At 43.6% G+C, this 24,226-nt stretch overlaps 1 protein-coding gene across 5 annotated transcripts in view; it reads right to left on the bottom strand.

Moving 5' to 3' along the window:
* Positions 1-24,226, bottom strand: part of PAK2 (p21 (RAC1) activated kinase 2) — a 38,990-nt gene that overhangs the window by 4,345 nt on the left and 10,419 nt on the right. The window contains exons 1-14 of one of the 5 annotated variants that reach the window (XM_042820483.1): positions 22,207-22,445; positions 18,773-19,088; positions 17,249-17,447; positions 12,325-12,425; positions 11,668-11,818; positions 10,760-10,791; positions 10,384-10,491; positions 9,410-9,542; positions 8,612-8,675; positions 7,831-7,879; positions 5,439-5,551; positions 4,831-4,948; positions 3,254-3,353; positions 405-601 (exon numbers count right to left, since the gene is read on the bottom strand). In XM_042820483.1, coding sequence (XP_042676417.1) covers positions 405-601; positions 3,254-3,353; positions 4,831-4,948; positions 5,439-5,551; positions 7,831-7,879; positions 8,612-8,675; positions 9,410-9,542; positions 10,384-10,491; positions 10,760-10,791; positions 11,668-11,818; positions 12,325-12,425; positions 17,249-17,423 — 1,341 coding nt within the window. In that variant the 5' untranslated portion in view covers positions 17,424-17,447; positions 18,773-19,088; positions 22,207-22,445. Of the gene's footprint in view, positions 1-404; positions 602-3,253; positions 3,354-4,830; positions 4,949-5,438; positions 5,552-7,830; positions 7,880-8,611; positions 8,676-9,409; positions 9,543-10,383; positions 10,492-10,759; positions 10,792-11,667; positions 11,819-12,324; positions 12,426-17,248; positions 17,448-18,772; positions 19,089-19,890; positions 20,021-22,206; positions 22,446-24,226 lie in introns of those variants that run through there. The other 4 variants (XM_042820482.1, XM_042820480.1, XM_042820479.1 and 1 more) reach the window with 4 other exon arrangements.

Raw genomic sequence — 24,226 nt, 5'->3', positions numbered from 1 at the left:
AGTTGCAATTTGTTCTTGCTAGTAGTAAAATAGCTTTCTAAATCTTTTGGCAAGTTATTCAAGAGATACGTCTGTATATCTTCCAGAAGAAAGTATCAGACTGACAAAGCAGCATGTTTCATATCCTAATGGATTTACCTTTCCTAAACTAAGGCAGAAGGCTGAATTCCAAGCCTAAGGTTTCAGTTACAAAAAGGTACAATCTGCACTTATATTCTGAATAGAACACAAATTCAAGACAGCAGTCATCCGTTGGATGGAATTTCCTTGCACTACTGAAGCTCGTTGTCTGTGGGCTTTACTTTTTAAGGTAAGGTAAGAAGCTATCAAGAATCACACTGAGCCTGCTGAGATTCACCTGATAAATGCTCACAAACGGTCCTAGCCATGTCTGTATTTCTTACCCTCAGGGGGTTTTCATTGAGGTACGGGGGTTCTCCTTCCACCATCTCAATAGCCATGATGCCTAGGGACCAGATATCCACTTTAGGGCCATAGGCTTTCCGTGTGACCACTTCAGGAGCCATCCAGTAAGGAGTTCCAACCATAGTGCTGCGCTTGCTCTGCTCTGGGGTGATCTGAGCACAGAAACCAAAGTCGGCTGTAGGATAACAGAATTTAAAGAAGTTACCTTGGTGCATCCATGGAAATGGACTTCTTAGTCTTCTCTATTACTACACACATACGTTACTCCTCCACACTCGAGGGGCTTCTGATGGAAGGGGGAACATTTTTTCTCCCCACCATATTCTCCACATTACAAACTACAATGTGCAAAACACACATAAAACCTTAAGATGTTTAAGCAGGGCAGACTTATGTGGGAAAAAGGTAAAGCTTTCTGTCCTCTCAAAAAGGGACATCAGTATTATCCTGTACAAGAATGGTATTTTGCCCAGTCCTTCCTTCAGTTCCTAGACTGGTACCAGCCAAAAGAAACGAAGCAGAACAGCAAAGGCAACTCTTCTGTGCATGGTATACACTGCCTGAGCTAAAAAAAAAAAAAAGTCAATCTACAAACCATGGATTCTGCCCTGCTAAACAGATGTCATTTCTGCAGCTACTGAGTTCAGCGTTTCACAGCAATTTGGCCATCAAATACAGGCACTACAGCTGACAGAGACATGGAAACTCAGAGGAAGGAGCCTGGACAAGCAAACCTTTCCACAAGGTAACTACTTGAAGAGAACAACCACACTCAAGAAAACAAGAAAAGTCACCTATTCCTATAGCCTTCAGGTGCAGCAGCAATGCATGTTCCATCATGTTACTTTATCCAGCTGCAGCACTCCCACTTCCCAGGCATGTAAAGCATCAATAAGAACACAGTTAAGGCAGGAAGAAGATTTTACTTTATTATTGACACTAAGTTTAAGAGAGAGAGAGAGAAAGAGAGAGAATTTTAAATTTTGAATCAATTTTGAAGTGTTATGCCAAGCAGTACCAACAAAAGAGCCACAGTTCTCAAAATGCTAAGTTGTACTAAGAGGACAGTTTAATTAAGAACTATCCCACCCCCACTGTCAAAGTGCTGCCTGGAAAAGGAAAAACAAAAAAGAAAAAACAACCCTATAGAAGCTACTGAGTTCCTCACCAGCATTTCTTTCAGTCAGGCCTGTTGGCAGGTATCGTGCCCAATTCAACACACAGCCTACTTCAACAAACACACCAGAGAAGCAGCAGCAGTGTGTGCCTCCTGCTACCAGCAGGGCCTACAGCACCATCCCACCAGCCAGGATAGGAAAGACAGGCAAGGTGTAGATCCCAGCTTAGCCAGTAAGTATGTGCAGGCATTAATAGCGAGGGCAGCTTTACAGCAGCCCCTTTTCTGGGCAGGGCATGTGTCTTTAAAGCTCCCACTGGCTGCTGCTTCCTTCCACAAGATGTTCTCTCATCATCATCTAACTGCTTGACACCCCTTCTGAGACTCGGGCAGTAGGCAGGCAGACTGGCGTCTTTTCCTGCTGCAGATTCCTCCAGAAAGGGAAGAGCTTGAAGTAGATGCAGCTTCCACCCTGCACCTAGACAGCTGGTAGAAGCTCTATAAACACAGCCAGAGGGCTAGCCTTACCACAGCTACAGTACCTCCCCTTTACCCAGCACGTTTTCAGAGCCAACTCCTGCTTTCTCTCCCTCCATCATCTCTGCACAGCCTCTCGGAGGCAGCGCTTTTCCCCACAGGCTGCTGCCCTGTCCTCTCACCACACTTCTTTGCATTGACAGCTCTTATTTTTGAACCTTCTCCAGGTGACTCTACTGTAATCATTCACTTTGGTTTCTGAATCCATTCTGTTTGTTCACAAACACACAACTCCTTTAAACAAACAAACAAACTCCTACACAAGAGAGCAGAGCATCCAACAACACTGCTAAGCAAGCCAGGCTGCTCGTAATCTTTCTTCACACTCCATCTCATGACCAACAAGAGACTGCAAACCATCTGAGTAAGGAATACTGCTGAGATGTGTTTTTATGGCATTGCAAATTCTTACTCAAACACATCCCTTAAGTTTTTGGTTGTTTAATGCTGTGTATATTGCTGTATACCAAGAAGTCAGATCACACACCTCTCCCAGCATTCCTGACAGCCACTTCATGTAGTTTCAACGTTCTTTTTTTTCTGCCACGTTTACACACACCAGAAACTGACTTACTAAAGACAAGTTCATGCATGCATGACAATTACCTGAAAAGTAAGCAGTTTCTTTAGTCATTTCATGATTTTATTAATGAAATTGTATTACACTTTCAGTCCAAGAAAAGGACACCCAGTACAAGTGCAGTGTAAGACTGAACTGCAATATAAACTGTTAATAATATCCAACTTTTGTGTTAGTGACCTTCTAATGAAAAGGGCAAAACATTAAAGGCAAGTCACGACAATCTGAAAAGATCAACACAGTAACTGCAGTTTCTTGCAACTCTTCTCTTGCAATCATTTCCACCTTTGCATCACTGCATGCTGCCAGTTACTTCATTTACCAAAAGACTCACATGACAACTGGCTTGCTTCAGCATCCTTTTGGAATAAAACTCTCAGAATCTTAAGTATTAGGGCCCTCAGCACTTCCATACCAGCTACCTGCAGGTTATACACTTTATAACAAGGAATTAATTTCTACCATTCATCTGCAGTAAAAAAAAATCACCTCAGATTTCCCTGTCAGCTCTCTTCCTACCAATGTAGGCTCACTAATGCAAAGCTTATTGGGAAAGTGAAAGCAGAACACTGAAACAACTGCCTGGTACTCACTTAGTTTAACTGATCCATCCATCCCTAGCAGCACGTTGTCGCTCTTTATATCTCTGTGGATGACCTGGTTGGCATGGAGGAACTCAAGCGCTTGCAAGCACTGGATGGGAGGGGAAAAAAAGAAAAAAAGAAAAAGAAAAATTCAGCATATGGAAATGCAGTTTCTGTATCTCAGCATCAATCCCAAAACACTGCTGTAACTCATAACCAGCATGGAAGAAAAAATGCTCTAAGTAGTTATTTAAAACAACCAGCAGAGGAAGCTCTTGTGCTAAACAAATACATAAATTCATTAAATATTCTTCAAATCCCTAGAAGTTAAAGATAACTGAACCACAGCTTCTCTGCTATCTTAACAAACCCAGAAATCCAACCATCATCATCACAGATGTTCACTTGGCTACACGACATTTCCACAAGTGGAGGAACTGCACTGTAAGAGACTAAATGAGAGCCCTTCAGCATGAAATTCCACCAACGGGAATGCTTCATTCTCAACGTGGAAGTAACCACTGTGACAGAGAATTATGAATGTCATCAATACTGCTTTTGCTCATTTCTAGATTAAAATCTTTCACACGCAGTTTCCTCGTAGAAACGTAATGAAATTTACTTTTGCAGTTTGAAAAAAGGCCAAAAAAAAAAAGTATAAGATATTCTCTTTTAACATAAGCAAAAGATTTTGCATTTGCCACTTGTGTCACAGCTGTAATCCCCAGCAGGCAGCTTGTACCCTTGCTTGGTTTAGCAAAGCAGTACTCATTTACAGAATGACAGGTATCTGGCAGTGTGGGCAGCAGGGTTCTCATGAAGTACAACAGCTCAATATTCAACTTTTACCTCTGAAAAGATTACTGTAAATAGTCTTTCTCTGCTTCCAGCTCTGGTTTCTCAGGAAATCATTACCTGTCCATACAAGTTAATGTAATGTAAAGTTTGTTTTCCATCCCCTCCCTTTGGATGAATCATCAAAAGCAGATGTCATGCTCACATAGCCAAGTGGGGCTTTGAAAGCCTATGCTTCTTCTGCACAGCAGATAATACAATTACTTCTTCCTTTGCCATAATAAGTCAAGCCTGAGCTAGATGCTGGCACTCTGACTGAGGTCAGAAGTCACTGATAACTTTTCCATCATCACACATTTTTAACTCTCAAAATCACACTTAAAATTTCTCCAGTTAGAATTTTCTGGAGAATTATTTTCCTAGCAAATCTACAAAGAAAGCAGAACTACAGATTTACCATGCAATGAAAACAGCTGCTAAAACAAGACAGGACAGTCTGCATCAAGTTCATCTTCGTTTGCCCCAGTATTTAACCCAAACACCCAGCTCAAAACTGTGCCATTCTTCTGTGTTCCAGGTTGCACACACAATTTTATGGGTGAGATTCACTTTGTTATTTTCCACGTGTCTCTCTGATTTTAATATTGAATCGTGCTCTTAGCATCATTCGTTCTTCCTAACTGAATGGATCCAACAGCAACTGTTGCAATTACTTGTGATGTATGTGCACCATAAAACCTCTGTGAGCAGAGCACACTTGCATTCCTCCACTCCTCAATTTCAATACTCACTTCTCTGCAAACAGCAGCAATCTGTGCTTCATCCATACATGTTTCTGTGACCACATCTGTTAGTGAGCCTCCAGCTAGATACTCCATCACCACAAACAGTTCATCTCCTACGAGGTAACTGCAAACACAAAACAAACAGCATGCCCACGTGCCATCAGGAGAGACTGAGAACTGAAAAATGACAGCTAAGAGCACGGCGACTTCTGGTCAAGGAAACGATTCACAAACACTTCGAGAGGATATACAAAGAAAGTGATCTCTGGCAGGTAGCTTGAAATGTTTATGCTGGCAGTAAAAGCCCTCTGCTTTCTAAATGGGCAGGATAACACCCTACATCACAGCGTTTTCCAGCTGTACTCTTGTCCACCACTGATGCACAGCTACACACAGCACTGTGTTCATGACAGAAAGCTTCATACTGAACTGTTAAGACCACTCCTTATAACAGATGACTTTAAAAACATTTTGTTTTAAATGACAATATAAATATAACCTCATTTGTTTTTAAAGACTCTGATAAACAGGAAGTCTGGGTCTACAACTAGAATATCAAATTCAAACTTCTGAAACCCCTAGGAATGAAGGATCAGCCAGCTGTCTTCATTTACCTGTCCAGGAAGTTGACTATGTTGGGGTTCTTTAGCTCCTTCATTACCAAGATCTCATTAATAATCAACTCCTTCTTGGGCTGTTTCTGCAGGTTTATCTGCTTGATAGCAACCTGACAAGGACAAAATGAAACGGCAATCACTCAAACTTGAGTATCAAAACCTTGCAGTCATTCTTAATACAGCAGAAGCATAGAAGAGGCGAGAGATTCCATAACAAAATTAGGGAGTTCAGCACAGCTTGTTTGGCAGCTGGCAAGCTGACTTCTTACTAGCATACAACTTGAAAGAGTACAACTTTATTAGCATACAACTCATACTGATAGCCAACACCCTACTCCAGCAGCTGAAACAATCCAAAACCTTCAATCTAGCAAAAGCCAAAACAGATAGCAAAGGAAACTTTCAGGAGATAAAAAGACAGCTGCCTAAATTCATAACAGGCCTAAAGCAGAAGAGATGCTTGTAGCTACTTAGAGCTGTCACCCAAAGCAAGGCAAGCAATTATTTTTTTTTCATCTTCTGAATAGCTTAGTGTTTGGGTCTGAGAATGCTGGAAGACAGAAGGAGCTGCAAAAGTCATTATGGACAGCAAAGATCAATTGAACAATTCAACAGAGAAAGCACTGAAGGAATAAGATGTAGCAAACTATCAAACAGGGAAGTGAGAATGTTCAAATATACAGCAAGATAGTTTCTCCATGTACAAGTAAAGGAATTAGCCTGAGAGAGAACTCAAAATCAGAGAACCAAAATGACCTGCCAGGAAGCTGTACACAGGTACTGGTGTAGTCAAGGAAAGGAGAATCATCAGTTGTCTGTAGTGACTGTCACAGGGAAAATACTGTCATGAGACATACCACTCTACAGAGAAAGAAAGCCCAGAAAAGTCTCCAAGCAATTAAGACAATAACCTATTCCAGAAAGAGAAGGGAAGAACATTCTTGACCAAGAAATAAGCTCATTAGATTATGTATTCCAGACTCTTAAGAAAGATTTAAAAGAATTGTCAACCCAATAACTGACACAGTCTTGCAGAAACGATCCCTGCATATAGCCAAAGGCAGAAAAACAAGAGAACATGTGGCACAGAATCACAGGCTGAGAGTGGAAGGCACCTCAGGGCCACCCCTCTGCCCGAAGTGGCTGACTGTGAGCAGCCTGCTGAAGGCCTTGCCCAGCGGAGTTTTGAATGGAGATCTCAACGAGCAAGGATTCCACCAGCTCCTTGGGCCCCTGTTCTATGTCTGGTCACTCTTTTCTAATTTCTAATACCTAAATTTCTAATATCTAACTTTACCATTCTTTAAGGTATTGTGTGTGTTACCTTTTGTCTTGTCACTGTGCATCTGTAAGAGCAATCTATCCTCCTCATTCCTACACCTTTCCCTGCTAGGGAACTGAAAACAGCAGTGAAATCCTTCTTTGAGCTTCTCACACTGGACAGAACTCTCAGAGCTTCCTTCTCTCCCACAGACATTAAGCACTGAGGAAGTCAGACTATGGTATCAGTTTAACACATGAAGACAGAGAACACAAGCAATCAATTCTTAAACCATCTGTTTAACAGGACAGAGAAGCTCTAAGAAAGGAAGTAAGGCCAAACCTTCACTCTGCAGTAAGAGGACATGAAGTGCTGCAGGGTGCAGGAAGCACATTAAGAGACAACGTACCAAGAAACTGAGAGGCTTGCATTTATTACAATGTAATATTCTACTACAGTACTGGTAGATGTGGTTACTGATGAAAGGGCAATTATGTACCAGCAACAAAATGAACTCTTATTTTCAGACTTTCCAAGGAAGATTAAGGAAAAACTAAAGCATTTAATTCCCAGTGTTTTAGTTCTGGGGAATTAAGAGACTGCACCTGAATGACAAGGATGCAGAATTCTGTTGATGTCATCATCTTTACTACGTGAGTTTGGAGGCATCAAGCAGTGAAAACAGAGCAGAATGTGGAGAGGGCATTTTAATTAAAAGAAAAAAGATGGGGACAAGCTATTTCCATACAGATAAGGTGCATCGAATCACCTCTACCAAAACAGGACTAGAGGAGAAGTATTGAAAGACCAGATGTTTTATTTCTGAAAATCTAGAGTATTATTGCCACCAATATTTGAAAGATAAACTGTTTTCAAAGCACGTATCTGGAACATCTCACTCCCTGTGCTCCACACTGGAAAGGAAAAAAAAAACACCTCTATTTTTAGCTCTCATCATCTGATTACTACAAAACAAGGCACACACTGTTACAAATGACCATGACATTCTTTTGGGAGGTAATAACAAAGATTGGAGCCACTGAAAGAAATCCAGCTAGATTATTTCAGCCACTAAAGAACATATTTATAGGAAAAGTATTTTCAATGCCATAAGCATGGGAATCTTACCTCCTGCCCAGTAGCCACATCAATGGCTGTGAAAACGGTACCTGAAGCCCTGTGAAGAACAAAAACGTTACATGCACCTGAACAGACAATCACAAACACCAAGTTGTGTCAGCCTTCAAAGTTTTAAGAGCTCTATAAAAAAGTAGGTGTTAAAAATAAGCAGCATCACAGAAGTGTCAGCTGGTGCAAATTCATCAGAAGTACTCCCATTTATGAGCCAATCTGTGCCTCCTGAACTCAGCTAAGGCCCTATAATTTGTGCTGCTAACTGCAAGCGGAAAAGCTGAGAAGCCCTTTCTGCAGCATGTATTACTTTTCATCTTCCTCCAGGGGAAACCCTTCCACAAACACAAAGATATTTGGAAAGTATATAGCATGAGTCAGCTACATGTAATGAAAGCTGGATAAGCTAGAGTTCAATATTTTTTGCTCAGAACACTGCACACAGGAACACCAGAGCAGTAAATCGGTCAAGGTAACCTTGTTAGCTTAGCACACAGGAAGCCAACCAATGTACCCTCAAGAGACTCAGTGGTTGTATTACAAAATGGTTGAATGCATCTTACTGGAAGAGGACTAAATACACCCAGAGAGGTGTCACAGGGCTGTGCTTTTGCAATTCGGAACCTCCACCACTGTAAAGCACTCATCATCTTTTTATCAATGCCTAATAAAGCCAATGCTTCTGCTGGGCTTCAGAAAGTGGCGACTGCCTGACAGGACGGCGCACACTGCCTTTAGAACCAACTCACAGGGAATAAAAGTTGGGATCAACACTTACCCCTGCCCAATTTTTTCATATCTGGTGTATTTTTTCTTGGGATCGCCTATGCTCACAATAGTACCTAAGAAAAAAAAAGAAAAACATTACCTCACAGAATCTTACCATGGGTTTTGGAAACGTTCTCTGCTGTTGTAGCACAGCCAATTTCTGCCAGCTCATGGTAAAAAACACATCAATCCCACTGCTCCCCTTCAGCAAGACTGCCTTGGCCAAGAGACCTCCAAGAGTGGATCAGCACTAATAGCACAGAACAGCCAAAGGCTCCTGGTTCAGTTCACGAAAGGCCCAGCTTCAGACAATCATTCTGCTAGGCTTTACTCTTAACAAGACAGATCATGCTATTTCCCATTATCTCAAGTAATAATAGTCTTCTACATAGCAAAACCCCACATGAGATTATGACAAATCCACTAGGTTAGCTTGCTCCAGAAACCAGTCAGTTCCTGACTAAAGCACAGGAACATGACTGTGGTTAAAAATTATCTTCAAGAAGATTACGGAACAAGCTACAACAGAAACAGGAATATTTTGAGGTATTATGGATATACTATACACACTGATAGCAGTGTTACAACCAACCTTTAAATTAAAGTCCTACAAGCCTTTTTACCCAACAGACCTCCAAAGCACTGAAACGTCTGCATGCAGCTCCTCTCAGCTACTGTCTGACACAACACCAACCAAGCACAGTATTCACACAACTCTACACAGAAATAAGGGTCCAGGGAAAAAGCTAAATGACTGCTGCCCCAGAAATCCTAAAGTCTTTGCTTATCTGAAATGAAAAACACCTACGTAGTTTCTCCATGATCTCTTCATCTGACATTTTGGTCTTCTTTTTCTGCTTATCACCTGACTTTGTCCCACCATCAACAGAAGCGTCACCAGCTGGTGCAGGGATGGGGTCAATTACAGACCGTGTATAAATCTGTTTTGAGGAGATAACATTCACTCATTTAAATTGTGCATTTACAATCACAGACCTGCAGTTAAAAGCAATCACAAATTTTCCAAGATCTCTAAGCACCACTTTACCTAACAGCTTGGAGGCAGAAATTAGGCATTGGATTTCAGTAAGACAAGATGCTGACAACCCAACTGGCCTCTGAAAGAAAGATGCAGGCTCCTTCTGCCCAGAACAGATGCTTGGAGATTAACTGCCACAGACAGACATTTTTGGGGTTTTCTACTTGCTTATTCTTTTCAACCTATGATAGCTAAATAGTTGAAAGGGCCCTTCCTTTTACTTCCTTGCTGCAATTTTCACCTTTCACAGAACAGGAATCAATACTGGATAGTGAGGACAACTACCCCTAAAAAGACAAAAAAAAGATCTGTGCTTTAGCATGAACAGCGTCATCAATGCCTGGGAATTTCCCAGTTGTCCCCAGTCCCAGGGATTTTCTTAGAGCTTTATTCCGTTTCCTTCTGAGCCGTTCAATAGCCATACATTTGAAAAACAATGCAAGTTCACAGCTGCAAATGACTACTGCAGCAATACCAAACTGCAGCCTTATCTCATCCTGCAAGTTTAGAAACATCATTTCAGTCTGTGTGAAGCAGAATCAGCATCAACTGATGAGTACAGATAACTCACATGTTTGTGCTCCTGGGGTGAAAATAACAGAATAGCAGTATGTACATCTACCAGGGTCAAACGAATCAGGGAATCCTGAGACTTAGCAAGCTGGATGGGCAGTTCAGGGTAATCAAAAAAACAAAAGTTCTGTGAAATGCAGGTTAGCACCATCAGTTGTATGGCTTCTCACCGATTTCGTGTGATCTGGGCGCGGAGCAATAATAGGAGGCGGGGCTTCTTCATCATCATCATCATCATCTGCCACAGCTGTTGATGGCTCTGAACCTTTGGCATTGGTCTGCATTTTTTTCCCAAAGTTCAAGAAAACAGAAATACAAACAAAATTGTTTTCCTCACAACGTTAAATATTTGTATTTTGCTTGGGGTTTTTTTGTTTGTTTGTTTGTTCTCCTATAAAATCTAAGATTGTTCTTGCTCACGTCAAAAGAAAAGTACAGGTTGATTGGTATAAGCAACCTATTACAACTGATATAAGATTTGGTACACAGGAAAAACAGAGACCTGCAATAAACGCGCTTAAGACGACACAGCGTAAACTCACTCACCGTTGGTGTTCCTGAAGGGAAACCATCTTTTTCTAGATAGGAAAAAATGAAAAAGACAAAATCCTCAGAAAAAAAAAATCATAACAAGTAAACTGCACAAAGAACAGGGATCACTTCAGATTTCTTCATTTCTCAGAAAACAAAATCCGACAGTAATAAAGAAAGAAAGCAGTACTGCACTCTATCTCCAAGCAGAAGGAAGTTTCCAAAGCAGACAGCTCTATTTGTTTCCCCACTTGCTATTCACCTCACCTGTACACAGTTTTCCAAACTCAGTACTGCCCACCACACACATGCCCCCTTGTCTTACTGAGATGTGAATTAGTGATTAAATAGATATGTCTTCCACTAGCTGTATTTTGAGTCAAGGATGAGGACATTACAAAGCCTTATTACTAAGCTATTTTCTGACTGCAAGTCCTTTGGAAGGGAACTGCATAAAAGGAACTGTGTGCATTTGTAGGACAGTTGCTCTAAAGCCCCATCATGTAGCTCCTGACCTAGAGCAGTAAGTTATTTTACATCTTTGGTGTCATCATGTGGGTAAAAGGAACATGCAAGTTCACAGATAAAAAGCATCTAGATACATATTTCAATCACAGACCAGAGGAGCAAGTTCTCCACTATGAAACCAGCTGATCAGTCACAGATCCCCAGCTTCTTAATGGGCTGTGCTTATGTTTGGTTGCTACTTTGAATTAACTGGTTCCATTTCTTTCCCTTTCCACTTAAAAGTGGGAAATTTACTGGACAAAGACAGTTTCCAGTAAGCGTTAAATCCATCTTCAAATCTCTTGTTCCTTACTGAAAAGTAGGCTGCTCTTTCAGCATTTGAATCAGATCAGCAGTTCACAAAGAGGAACGCCCAATTCCCCTTTCAGGATGCTTTGTGCATACTTGCATCTCACCTGGAGCAGAAAAGCTCAGATATTTCTGTTTTGCTGTGTCTTTGGAGTCGTAGAATTTCAGCACATCGAGTACCGCCTGAGGGTTTTTCTTCTGTTCTAACTTGGTGATATTTGAGGTCTGTAGCAACCGAGCCCATTGCTCTGGCATTCCCTGAAATAAAAAGCCATTTAAAAAGCAGAACAAAAGCATAACATGTGCAGCCTTAAGCACACCAAAATATGTGTCAGAGACTTACAAAGGTGATGAAACAGATGAAACACAGCTGAAATACCTCCGGATGTCTCAGCATCCCAAGCACTCAGGGGCTCCAGCCCTTCCTAACACTGTGCCTTCCAGGAATATTCAGTTTGTCATGAGGAGTGGGAATACAGAAGCACTCAACACCACCAGCATTACAAACTATGGAAAGCGAACTGAAGAGGGAGGTTTCCTTCCCTGCAGCATTTCTTAAGGAAGGCTCTCCCAGGTGACAAAGCCCTGGATGTGATACTGACACTGCAGGAACACTAACAGGTCACAGTCTCGTTACTCTGTGTGCTTTATAAATACACAGTGTAATTATGTCTTTGATAAGAACAAAGAGATTAACTCTTCATTCTAAAACACCACAATGTTCTCTGTAGCACTGACCCACAGCTGATTTGTCAGCAACTTACAGTGAACTCTCCAGTGACAGCATCAAAGCCAACATGGATAGTGTGCTCAAAGTCTGACGGCGGGGAGATTTCTGGTCGTTCCTTTTCCTTCTTCTTACTTCCTGAAAATGCAAGGAGAGACCTACTGAGTAATGATTTAACATCCCACTGTTCCCATTTCATATAAGAAATCCAAGCAAAATGAATGGGATGAATGCAACCATTATTCTTTTTTGCTGGATGGCTGCATTTACACACACGACACAGGAGTTTGATACCTTCAAGTACAGACTTCATGTAACAATCACCAACTCCTTTCACTCAAATCACTGCGCTGTGGCAGGAATCAAATCAGAGATTACGAGCCCCAGAGCACAGGGAGCTCTGGAACACATGAAACATTCACAAGGGAAAAAGCTGACATTTTCAAGTGGATTAAGAACAGCTCTGAAGGAAACTTCAGTTCAGTCTCAATTTCACCCTAAAGACAGTTAAAACTCAGTCGTCCCACTGCTTCAGTTCAAGGTAATTAATGCAAACTACGCCTTCCTCAATGAAGATAAAAATTGATAGCCTCAGACCAACTGTGTAATTTAAACTGAAAGGGGAAAGAAAAAAATATAACAAGAAAGCAAATCTAAGAAACACCAGAAGCAGAAACAGATAATGAGAAGGACCACAAGCACAACCCAACCCACACAGAATTACGTTCAGATATTTTATAACGCACAAGGTTTGGTTTGGGAATTTTTTCCCATTCCCATTCCCTGCAAATTGTCTTCAGTTTCTGTTGAGCTCTAAATACCAACCCCAGTTAGGCACCATTACGTTCCCTTTACTTAGTGAAAAGGCTCAAAGTTGGAAGGTTTCAGGAAACAAAGGCCGAGTCCTGCTTGCTTCCCCCAGGCAGAAGAGCTGCTGTTTGCTCTGCAGGAGACCTGACACCTGAGGCTTCACACTGCAAGGCAGAGCCCTGGCACTGAGCAGTGGAGCGTGTCTCATTCGATACTGAGAAAACAGCATGTTGACTCCTGAGAATGCCTATGGGCTCAGGGAGCAGAGCTGAATCAGCTGCATTTACCGTAGCATTTATGAAACAAACAAAAACTGTTTTGCTTTAAGAAATGAAAAGCCGTAAAGATTCATTACAGAAAAAGTGCAGATAGAATAGGGCTTGCTTAGTGACTGTGGTTAAACGCTGCAGGGGCAAGTGATGGGGCAAGCTAAATCACAGCACCCAGAGCCAGGGACTGTCCAAAATCCCCTCTTGCTGGCAGGAAAGGAAGGACGGGAACACAGGACAATGCTTACAAACGAAAAGCCATGTGGGCTGCCGAGAGCTGAACAATGCAGTGGAAAGACACAGCTATTATAAACAGGATATCTTTAATATGGCTGCACAGGTCGGAGCCAAAAAGCAAACGGACTGTCAAATGTTCTCATTTAACATCTTTAAGGAAAGCCGTGCTCCTTCCCAACCTTTTGCAGTTGTTTATGTGAAAGCAGGAGGAAGAAGAGCTGTATTCCTCAGGAAGATTACTGTACCAGAGCACTTAACAGCTAGGGAACATGGCTTGGTGCTCAAATCATCCAGAATGTGCTGCACAAATAAACCCCATCCTCCCACAAATACACATCTCCCGAGTACACCAGGCAGGAGCCGAAACACAGCTCTGCCCAAGAGAACAGCAGATCAGAGACTTTAAACAAATGCAAGCAGCAAACTCCAGTCAAGAGGCAAGTCCAGAGAGCCATGCTTTGGCAAGACATACTTGAGACTCTGTTAACAAGGCCACTGTGAGGCCAGGCTATTTTTAAACCTCCAATTATGTTTGCACCACAGCTCTCAGTTTAAATGGGAATCCCTTTAATAAAGGGCAACGGTCATTTTGAAGCACAAGTGAACTTCGGATTTTCCCCATATGAAGCCTGAGCCCCTTGAAATGCATTAGTCATGCACTCCTCCTGCATCACCAACCAGTACCAATGCAAGGGGCTCCTGTGCAAAGCCTTGCATGGCAGCATGCTCCAGCAGGATGGTCTCAGCAGCCCAGGAGGCACTGGCAAACCTCAGGTCCCCAAAGCACAGCTGAAACCATGGGGCTCTGCTCTGAGTCTGCTGTCCAAGCACGTTGCATGCACGACCCTGGGGCCTGGGCTATTCCCTGCAGCACTCCTTCAGTAAGTTCTGCTCCAGAATAAACATTTCTGGGTTGAGAAGACTGCTTCGAAGCTTTCCAAAAATGCACACAGGTTCATCTGACTTCAGATGCTTGGCCAAGGAAATTCATGGCAATTAAGTACTCTAGTAAAAAAGATGACTATCTCATCACTTATCTGGAACAATGGAACTGGTGGCAAAAGCTCCCTGATGAGGTGATTTAAATGTGATTTTTTGCTGATTATTTCAGTACAGAACTAGCTCAGAGTTGGGGCAGGAGCCCTGCTTGTGCTCAACCTGCTGCTTGCAGCAAGTGCCCCAGCCCACCTCCCATGGGAGGAGCTGAGGGACTCAATGAGACAGTGAGGAGGGACCCTGTGACATCAAGGGACAGAAGGGAGCAAAGCCAAACAGCTTCATCAGCCCTGCACCACGTCTGCCCATATGCATTAACAGCCTTGTACATCTCCTAGGAAGGCATTCCTTCATTTTTTGAAAAGAATTCAATATTTTAGCAGTAATTGATTAATCTCTGCACCAGCCCAAATGCAAAGTTAGTTTGGAAGACTGTCTTGCATACACCCCAGCATACAGCTCACCAGCAGCAGAATAAAAAGCCACCTTTTCCTCAAACAGGCCTTTCCCATGGGAGTGCACATCAGCTACGCAATGAACAAAACAACTACCTCCAACCACGTTATCATACCATCATATCACATCATTATCAATCATTATTCACTGGAACAGGCTGCCCAGGGAGGTGGTGGAGTCTCCTCTGGAGATGTTCAAGACCTGCCTGGATGCCTTCCTGTGCGACCTGCTGTAGGGAACCTGCTTTGGCAGGGGGTTGGACTCGATGAGCTCTGGAGGTCCCTTCCAACCCCTACAATTCTGTGATTCTGTGATACCACACAGAACTTTTCTTCAGAAGGACACTGTTTCAAATACTTTTCAACATCTAAAAGACAAAGTGGCACAACTTTTGCTGTAAGGACTTCTACTTTGCATCACCAAGTGTCAGTTGATCCACAGACACGCCGAACAAGCATGCAAATGAATGTTGGTATTTACAGTATCTACAGAACAAATTGAAGTATTCACATTTTAAAGCAATTTCAGGTGACCTCAGACAATGCCCCAACCACCCTCATGGCCGTTCCAGCAATGAATGAACCCACTGTCAAGATGGAAAGAGGAAATGTCTGAGGAGAAGTAAAGGCACTCTAACACTTTACAAAGCTCTCCAGCCACACTGTGCCTGCTTGCATTAGCAGCTCATTTCACAACACAAGCAAGTCTTACTCAGTATTACTAGTTCAGAGCACTTTCCTCCACAGACCCAAGTCTTGCTCTCAAGGTGTTGCTACCAGCCTGCACTTCCTTCTCACATTTGCTTTACAGACTTACCTCTTTAAGGCTTTTACCTCTACCAGACAAAAAGACCACCACCTGTACTGCTGCCATGCATCCACAGCCAGTTGCTGCACAATAAGTGACCTTGTGAAATAACTGTTCTGCTTCCAAAAGCCAAACCTTTCCATCCTCTGAAAAGGAAAACACACCCACCATCCCCAGCAGCACCGCTGCCACATTGTGGCAAGCTATCTGTGAGCGTAGGAAGCCTGCTGCAAGCATTTGTTGCCATTTGCTCACAGCTGAGTGAGAACCAACACCAGCATTGGGGGAAACTCCTAGTGGAGCGAATATGAGCTACCAGAGGAGCAAAGTCTCTTTCAGCAGACAAACCTGTGTCAGCACGTCTGAACCAGGCCTACCTAACACATCAGTGCCAACCCAGTGCAGGAAGCCAGGAGTGGAACTGGAAAGCACTGAGAGCAGCCAGGTCTTCCCCGTGACAAGACAGTAATGTGCAACATCTTTCCTAACACTGACAGAACAATAAAACACATTCCTCTGCTTCAGTGTCTGCTCTTCCATAGGGAGCACGTCATATTTCTGTAACCCATTCCCAAGTGTTTGTAAACAGATACACAGCCCAACTGGTCCCAAAATGCAGGACAGGCTGCGCTCAACTACCAGTGACAGCTGCTGAGTCGATCCAAAAACACAACTGATGTCAACATGCATTAACATTTAGCATTGACTGCTGTCAGGAATAAATTTTAAAAAACACTGAAGGGTACAGAGTAACAAAACACACTGCAGTCTCAGGTCAGGCCAGTAAATCTCTGCATGCTTCCATTCTAGCAGGCGTTAGAAGCCATTTCTACACAGAGGTAGATTTTCCCCTGCTGGTAATTAACCTGAAATGTGCAGTTACACAGATCTGATCTCTGGAGGAGGACTTCATTTTTCCCTATTCTCCTTCAAACACCCCCTGCTTTCCCACTTCTTACCTCAAAGGTACCACCTTAATGGTCATTAACATCAAGTAACTTCCAAAACAGACGGATGCTCAGTTTAAACTAAAAATCTGTTCTTAACTTAGCAAAATGGTAGGGAACATGATATGCAGGAATCAGAAACATTCATTAGGGTTGTTGAAAAATGCAGCAAACGTGACAAGTACTAGGTTGAGGCTTTTCTTAAGGACTCATTCAGTTTCTCTTCCTGAGCACTTCATCTTCAAGCAATCCAGGGCAAAGGGAAAGAACAGCTCACTGAACACACAGATCAAACTTCCTGCATTTTCTCTAATACTCAGACAGGCTGCAGTAAAGAAATTCCACAATCTCACTTGCAGATTATGGACTCAAATGCATAATGCGCTACAAAACCTTGGAAGAAGAATAAAGAAATAGATAGAAAATGGAGGCATCTTACCTTTTTCAGTGCTAGAGAATATGGAGATGATTTTATTCCTAGGTTTTCTCTCTTCTGGTACGGAGGGCAGAGGTTTCAAGCTGTGGTTGGCAGACAACGGGTCCTTTCCCCCATAACTGCTCATCCGCACAGGAGGAGCTGGTGGCTTGTCTTCCAGTTCTCCGTTGTCAGACATGGTTCTGAACAGCTAGTGAGGACTCTGAAACAGAAATATTGGTTAAACCATATGAAGCAAGAACGGAAGACACAAACAGAGCATTTCTTTCGTTGGCCAGTAGGGAAAGGAGGTACAAATTCATCTTTGAAAAGCACAGCGAGCGCTGCATTGCTCAGCACTGATGCTTCCCTCAAGGAAGAGCTCCTTTCCTCCCTTCTGGCTCCCCACTCCCACCCTGGGCCACCCCTTCACAGGGCAAGCAGCAGCACTTGTGGGATGCAGTGACAGGCTTCTCCAGTGATAACACCGAGCCAGTTAGAAAGAACAGACAGTTAAGATGTGCATCCATTCCCCAGTCTGGTTCACTAACTGTTCACATCAAGGCTTCATACACTCAAGTGATAAAGCACGTAAGGACACTAGTGTAACCTAAGGGCAGTTCTAGCTCAGTGCTTCATGCTACAGAGTCCTTTCTTGTCATTTATCTTGTGGAGAGCAGAATAGCTTACTTTTAGAGCCATAACACACCGTCCCCATTACGCAGAATCAAGAATATCTCTACCCAATTTACACAGCCTAAATAAAAGAGCACAGATACAGATCTACTAGATTCCAGATCTACTGTATTCCACCTCTGAGCAAGGACGTGCACAGCTTCAACCCTCTATCCCACACTTTCTTCACTTGTGAGAAACACCCATGTAAATACACACTCACACACTACTGTCATAATCCTACCAGAGTTCTTAACACAAGAGTGAGCACAAAGAGACAGCTACCAGTGCCAACACACAGCACAACAAAGCATCTGCAGGAGGCGTTCCACATGCACTCAATGAAACCTACAGCAGCCTCTCCTCCCTCCCCATGATATACTGGAGATTTTTTTTGCTGATCGCCAAGGAAAAGGCATACGCTGTAAACAGCATACAGAAATCATCTCTCCATGTCAGCTGAATAAGAAACAAGCCCCTCATTCCTCAATGTGCCCAGAAGATGAGCTAGCCCCCTGGAAGAGAAGTCAGCACCCCTCCTCTGTTTCTCGTGATGTTGTCAGTGCCATTCAGAGCCAGGCTGGGACAGTGAGTACAACCTGCTATCGCTACCCACGTCTTACTCACAAAGTACAAACACTGCACTGCACGCCGTGTGTGGCTTTCACAGAACTGCAAATAGGAGGGCTGTCCTTCCTTGCTGTTACACACCGCAGAGAAGAACGCTGCCAAATCCCAACTAGGAAAAGCAAAGCAGGCCAGCAGCCCAAAGCAGCACGAGAGCAAGCTTTTTTACACTGAGAAGCTCAAAAGAGACTGAAATGCATTACCACCATGAATGCCCACGAAAGCACATCATTTCTGTACACATACCTTCAGAGGCACAAACAGCATGAACCAAAGTTCTGGCAGCCTCAGTTGAGAAGTGACCATGTGTGGGTTGCCCCACAGACTTACAGACTGATGGGAAACAGCTGTCAAAGCTGCACAACATCCACCTAGACAAATCTGCCTTCAAGCCCTTTTCCTGATGACAGAGTGATAAATAGGCCTGCAACACTGGACTCAGCTGGTGGGGACGCAGCCGTAGATCAGACCGTGGTTCCTAGCCTTCCATTTTTGCTTACTGATTGCTCTTTCAGATGTTGCAAGTTATCTGCAGGATCTTCTCAATTTTCCAGTACCTACCCTGCAATATGGGAAAAAAGAACCCTGGAATTTAACAGCACGACTGAGCAGCCAATCCACAGGGATTTTAATTCCAATCTCTTTCCTAACAATAAGCACTGCTTTCACAAAAGCATGTGCCACCAGTTTGAGACATATAATCTCCTTGTACAAATCACCACAGTTGAAGAGTCCTGCTCTATAGAATCAGCTTTTAGGAGTGCAGAGGTAGGACAGTACAGAAGGGAGGGTCTGCATCAGCAAGAACACAGCTCTGAAGTTGCACTTGGAGTACAAGGGGGTAAAACCCATCTATCCATGCATTGCTTTGAGCTGCTTGATATAAGCAACAGCAAGATGCAAAGGCAGCCAACCAGCCTGTGTCTGAAACAGACAGACTGGTCCTCCAAGCCCGTGCTAAGTCCCTGCATCCTTTCATTGACAGCCCAGCCACCTAATAATGCCGTAACATGAGATTCAGGTTGCCAATTTTTACGCTTTCCCACTTTTATTTGCATGTTTTCAAAATGGAATCCTCACTATAGTGAAAATTCTGAATTTTCAGTGATAAGAGCACAAACAAGTTCATCACATATTTGCCATCACAGCTGAAGATAACTACTCCTTAGCACTTCGTATGTTCAAGAGAAGAAACCGTTAAGCAACAGGTTGGAAGCAACTATATGGAAACCCCAAATCCATCTATTCCACCAGAAAATGAGGCACTTCAAAGCACTGATGTAACAGCACCTGTACTGAACCTCTGAACTGCAACTCCAACCAGCTGGTTTGTGTTCAGTGTTCAGGAGCTTCCTTGACTCTACCTGAAATAGAGTTGAGGAGCAGGAGAGAAGAAAACAAGTCCATGTGGGGCTGCAGGGACCATCAGGTAGAGAAGCTCAGGGCTGATGGAGCAAACTGGCTGTGGGAGAATGCTCTGGATCAGCTTCACACCTAAGGAAACGCGTTTGTTATTTGCAGTTAAAATCCTTCAAGCTCACTAAAGCTTGAAGAAGTGAAAGAAAGGAGCAGTTCCCTCCTCCTTTGTCCTTAAGCCCCTCTTCATTATGCAGAAGAAACCTCCATTGCCCAGGAAGCACTTCTGAAGTGGTTGTAGAGGTTTGGCCTTAGGTGCCATGATTGGAAGAGGTAAAAAATAGAGAAATAAAATAAAGGACTGCAGAGATACATCTAGAAGCTCCTTTCCTCTTCTCTCACAGGAAAAGACACCAGGTAGGGGCAATCATTCTTGTCCCATCAACAATCAAGTACAGGTAACAGAGAGAAAAGGATGTTATCAATGGAAATGGATTCACCTTAGCCAGTGAAGATAACATTACTACTAATAATGGATTTGTGCATTCCTCACAGTCACAGTGGCACTATGTTTAATTACCAGAACTAGAAAGTGATGGAAAGAACCACAGACAAGCTGTGAGGCTGCAAACCATACTTAACTACAGACTTCAGACAGATTCATTCCCACCACAGAACAGCACTGCAACCCACTACATTCACAAAAAAAGACACAGAGCTGAACCCTTTCCTCCCAGCAGCTCTGCTACTTACTCCACAAAACATAATCACAGGGGCCAGAGCCTGTGACCGCACAGCTCTGATTCTTGGTGTGTATCTCTTGCATATGACAGTACCCCCTGTGGACAAAGGATGTACTTTCCTCATCCTCTGTAGACCTCAGTGCCCTCATAACTTGAGCTGCAGAAGCAGAAGAGCAAACGCACCCTCTGTCCTGCTGCAGAAGCAGCAGGAGGGCTCCAATGCTGGGCAGCAGGGCAGCACGCTCTGCCCCAGGGCTGCTCTTCAGCTCCTTTGAGTTTTAAGAAAGGACAAATGTTTTTCATCTCTGTCTTGTTTGCAGAATGACTAAAGGGAAATAAAATGAAATCAAAGACGAGCACTTTCCTACCTGCTTTTGTGTGCTGTCACAGTTTTCCTAGCATGCTTTACTTGAGCATATCAGTTTTTAAACATACATCATGTGTGTCCATACCTCAGCAGAACTGTGCAGAACTGCAAGGCCTTGAGCAGGGGAAGGAAGAGAGAGAAAAATCTTGAGGATCCATAACATCCATAAGGAGTTGGAGTTTCTTTGTAAAACGTTCAAATTAATACATTTGTGTCCTCCAAGCTTCACCTGTATTTCAATGTCTAGGATGTGATGCAAAAAGAAACCGGCCTAATGCTTGGAAAATGCAATATTGAGCTTGGAGCTGTTTGATAGCACAGATGTGAATTCCTACCCCTGCCACAGCACAGCCTCACTTCATGCTGTCCCTCTCAGCAGCCACAATTAATCCCCAGCAATACATGCACCCTGATGGGAAGCTCGTGGAGCTGCCAACTAAACTCAGCCCTGCTTCGTGCAGGTAAAAATTGCTCAGCTTATTTATCTATCATCAATGTAACACCAAAGGAGCAACACAGACGTCAAACGGAAGTCTATTTTACAGGGCTGACCAAAAAGCAGAAGTAACCCATTACCCTTTAGCATGATACTAAGAAACACAACCATTTTGCTTTTGAAATTGCAGCCTGATGTGGCTGCAGAACCCCACTGGGACAGCACCTGGACTGCTGCAAGAAGTGCAGAGCACTCGGGCACGGCTGCATGCACAACACCTGAAATCAGTACAACACAACTATGAGATGTCCGATGGGAGGAGCAGAAGAAAAGAGAGGAGACACAAAGAGTGCAAAGTAGCCTGACCCTTAAGGGCTTCTGCCCAGCCCCGCTCTGGCTCAGGGCACGAGGTCTGGGAAAGGCCAGTTATCCTCACAGCAGTCGGCGTGGCGGCAGCGCTGTCATCTGCTCTCTTCCTGCAGAGCCTTACAGGGCGCTGCTGGCAACGCTTGTCATGCACAGAGAGCAGCATCCGGGACAGGCAGGTCCAGCACAGAGGAAAAGAGCAGAATAGATGCCTTAACTTAATCTCCAAGGTGAATGTTGAGTGGGAAAAAAAAAAAAGACAAAGTAAAAAAAAATACAAGAAAAGAACTCATTTGTGCTACTTCCAAGAAAAGACTGGTGTGACGAGGGAGATTGAGAGTCTTGTTTCACTCTTGATTTGTAACACAAAAATCCCTGGGGAGATGTTCAGAGACATTCCCAGCACACTGACCTAATTTGTTATCTCGTCTTCAGCCTTCCCAGCACCACCATTCGTGAGCAGAACACCTTCCTGGAGGAGACCAGCCGTGATGCTTCTGTATTCCGGACAAGGGGACAAAAAGACCTTCCAAGAAAACAAACACAGGCATTGTGCAGCTCATCAATGCACTCTGGAGGGCTGGTCTTTTCAGCAGATATTCTATTTTTTCGGGGCAAACATTTTTTGAATACAAAAGCAGAACGCAATGTCTGCACGGGTATTTTTCTAACACTCCTCTCTTTTTTTCCTTTTTTCCCCTCCCACCCCCCCTCGAGGCTCCTGTTGAGCAATAGATTTCCTGTGATTAGCTCACAGAGTACTGATTATAGCTCACTTCCTCCCAGGGATTAGCTGAAAGCAGCTTTCTGACAAGTGTGCATTCAGACGGTGCTACCTTAGCCGCAGCTCACTTCCTGCCCCAGCACTCAGCAGCTCACCCATCCCAGATGATTTCAACGCTGCAGACAAATCCACAGAACCAGCAAATCTCAGACCGTCTTCTCCACGGTTTTGTTTTCCAGCAGCATCAGATTTATTCAATCTGACCTAAAAAGGAGTTTCTAGAACAGCAGAAGAGCACCTTCGGTGACTGAAAATCCTCATCTCTCCATTCCAACTCAAAAAGTTGTATTCAAAGTTGTGGCTGGCCAAGAATTACCTTCCCAAAGACTCGGCAAACGCAGCCTCAGATCTTCTGTCTGCCAAAAGAGGACTTGTGCAAAAACAAGACCAAGAGCAGCCCTGATAGAGGCCGGTGAGAGCCAGCAGGGTGATGGCTTCCACCTATGCATGCAGATGTGCTAACAGCATGCAGCTCTCCAGCCCTGCGCCTCTGCCAGCCTCCAAGGGACTTGTTGAAACATCTCCTTCCACCTTCAGAGGCCTCAGATAAAATAAGCATTTGGTCTGCGCCAAACCGCACGCCCGCGAAAGCTAACAGTTATTTTTATTTAACTTTCATTTATGGGGAGGGAAGAGGAAACTAGGCTAATCTGAAATATTCCAACCAAGCACAAAACTCTCCAAATTACAAGCATAAGCAAGCAAGATACACTTTCAGATGATGCAATCAAGAGAGCTGATTTTATATATATATATAAAATCTGAGCACAAGCAATACAAACTCTTCATGAAGATTTATGCAAGGACATACTGTATCACTCAAAGTCACTGCCTGGCAAGGCACTGAAGGTGCTAATACATCACCAGTCTTTTTTTCTGCAATATCAACTGCCACGTGCAGCAGTTTGCTGCTTTCAGCTGCTAGAGAGGCAACCATGAATGTTTTGAACAGCCCTTTCCTGCTGACTTCCCTTACAGCTGCACGCAACAGAGGCAGTGCATCACGTTGCCACTCTACCAGCAACACAGGAGAACTTCAGCCTCCTGCAGATCAGATGGGATGACACCCACACTGCAACATAACCAGCTCAATTCTTTCCATTTTATCTTCTTCTGACTCCTTCCCATATGGAATTCTGCAGATGCACAAAGCTCTGCTCTGAACATGCTCTAGAGTACCATTTTAGACATAAAAGCAGACACACCCTCCCAGAAGCATCCAGGGGCAGACCTGCTATCCTGCAGAGGATGCCACTCACACAGCCAGCCCTCAGCACATGCACAGGACAGTACAGCTTCCAGATACCCACTAATAAAGATAAGCAAAACAGTCTATGCTTTTCTGACCCTGGCAGCCTCCCAGGCCAGGTTCACACCGTGCCTCGCGAGCTGAAGACATGGTGATAAGCAGGAGCCTCAGTAAGGATAAATGTTTTCTCCCTAAGTTTCACTTTATGAACTGGGAGGAGGGAGATCGCTCCAGAACTATCAGCTCTGGTCTATGACTGAAACAGATACCAGTGGGGAAAATTCAAAGAGGCACAGAACAGAGACAGGATGTGCAAGAGTCCCGGTGAGGGTCCATCAGCACACAGAAAACTTCAGCCAATTAGCAGTACTTCACTTTCCTCCATGTCGCAGCCATCTG

Source organism: Centrocercus urophasianus, unplaced genomic scaffold (assembly GCF_019232065.1).
Source record: "Centrocercus urophasianus isolate 14NV4802_14NV808 unplaced genomic scaffold, USGS_Curo_1.0 seq_19, whole genome shotgun sequence".
Taxonomy (NCBI): Eukaryota; Metazoa; Chordata; class Aves; order Galliformes; family Phasianidae; genus Centrocercus; species Centrocercus urophasianus.
The sequence above is the reverse complement of the archived record's forward strand: the minus strand, read 5'-3'. Positions and strand labels throughout refer to the sequence as shown.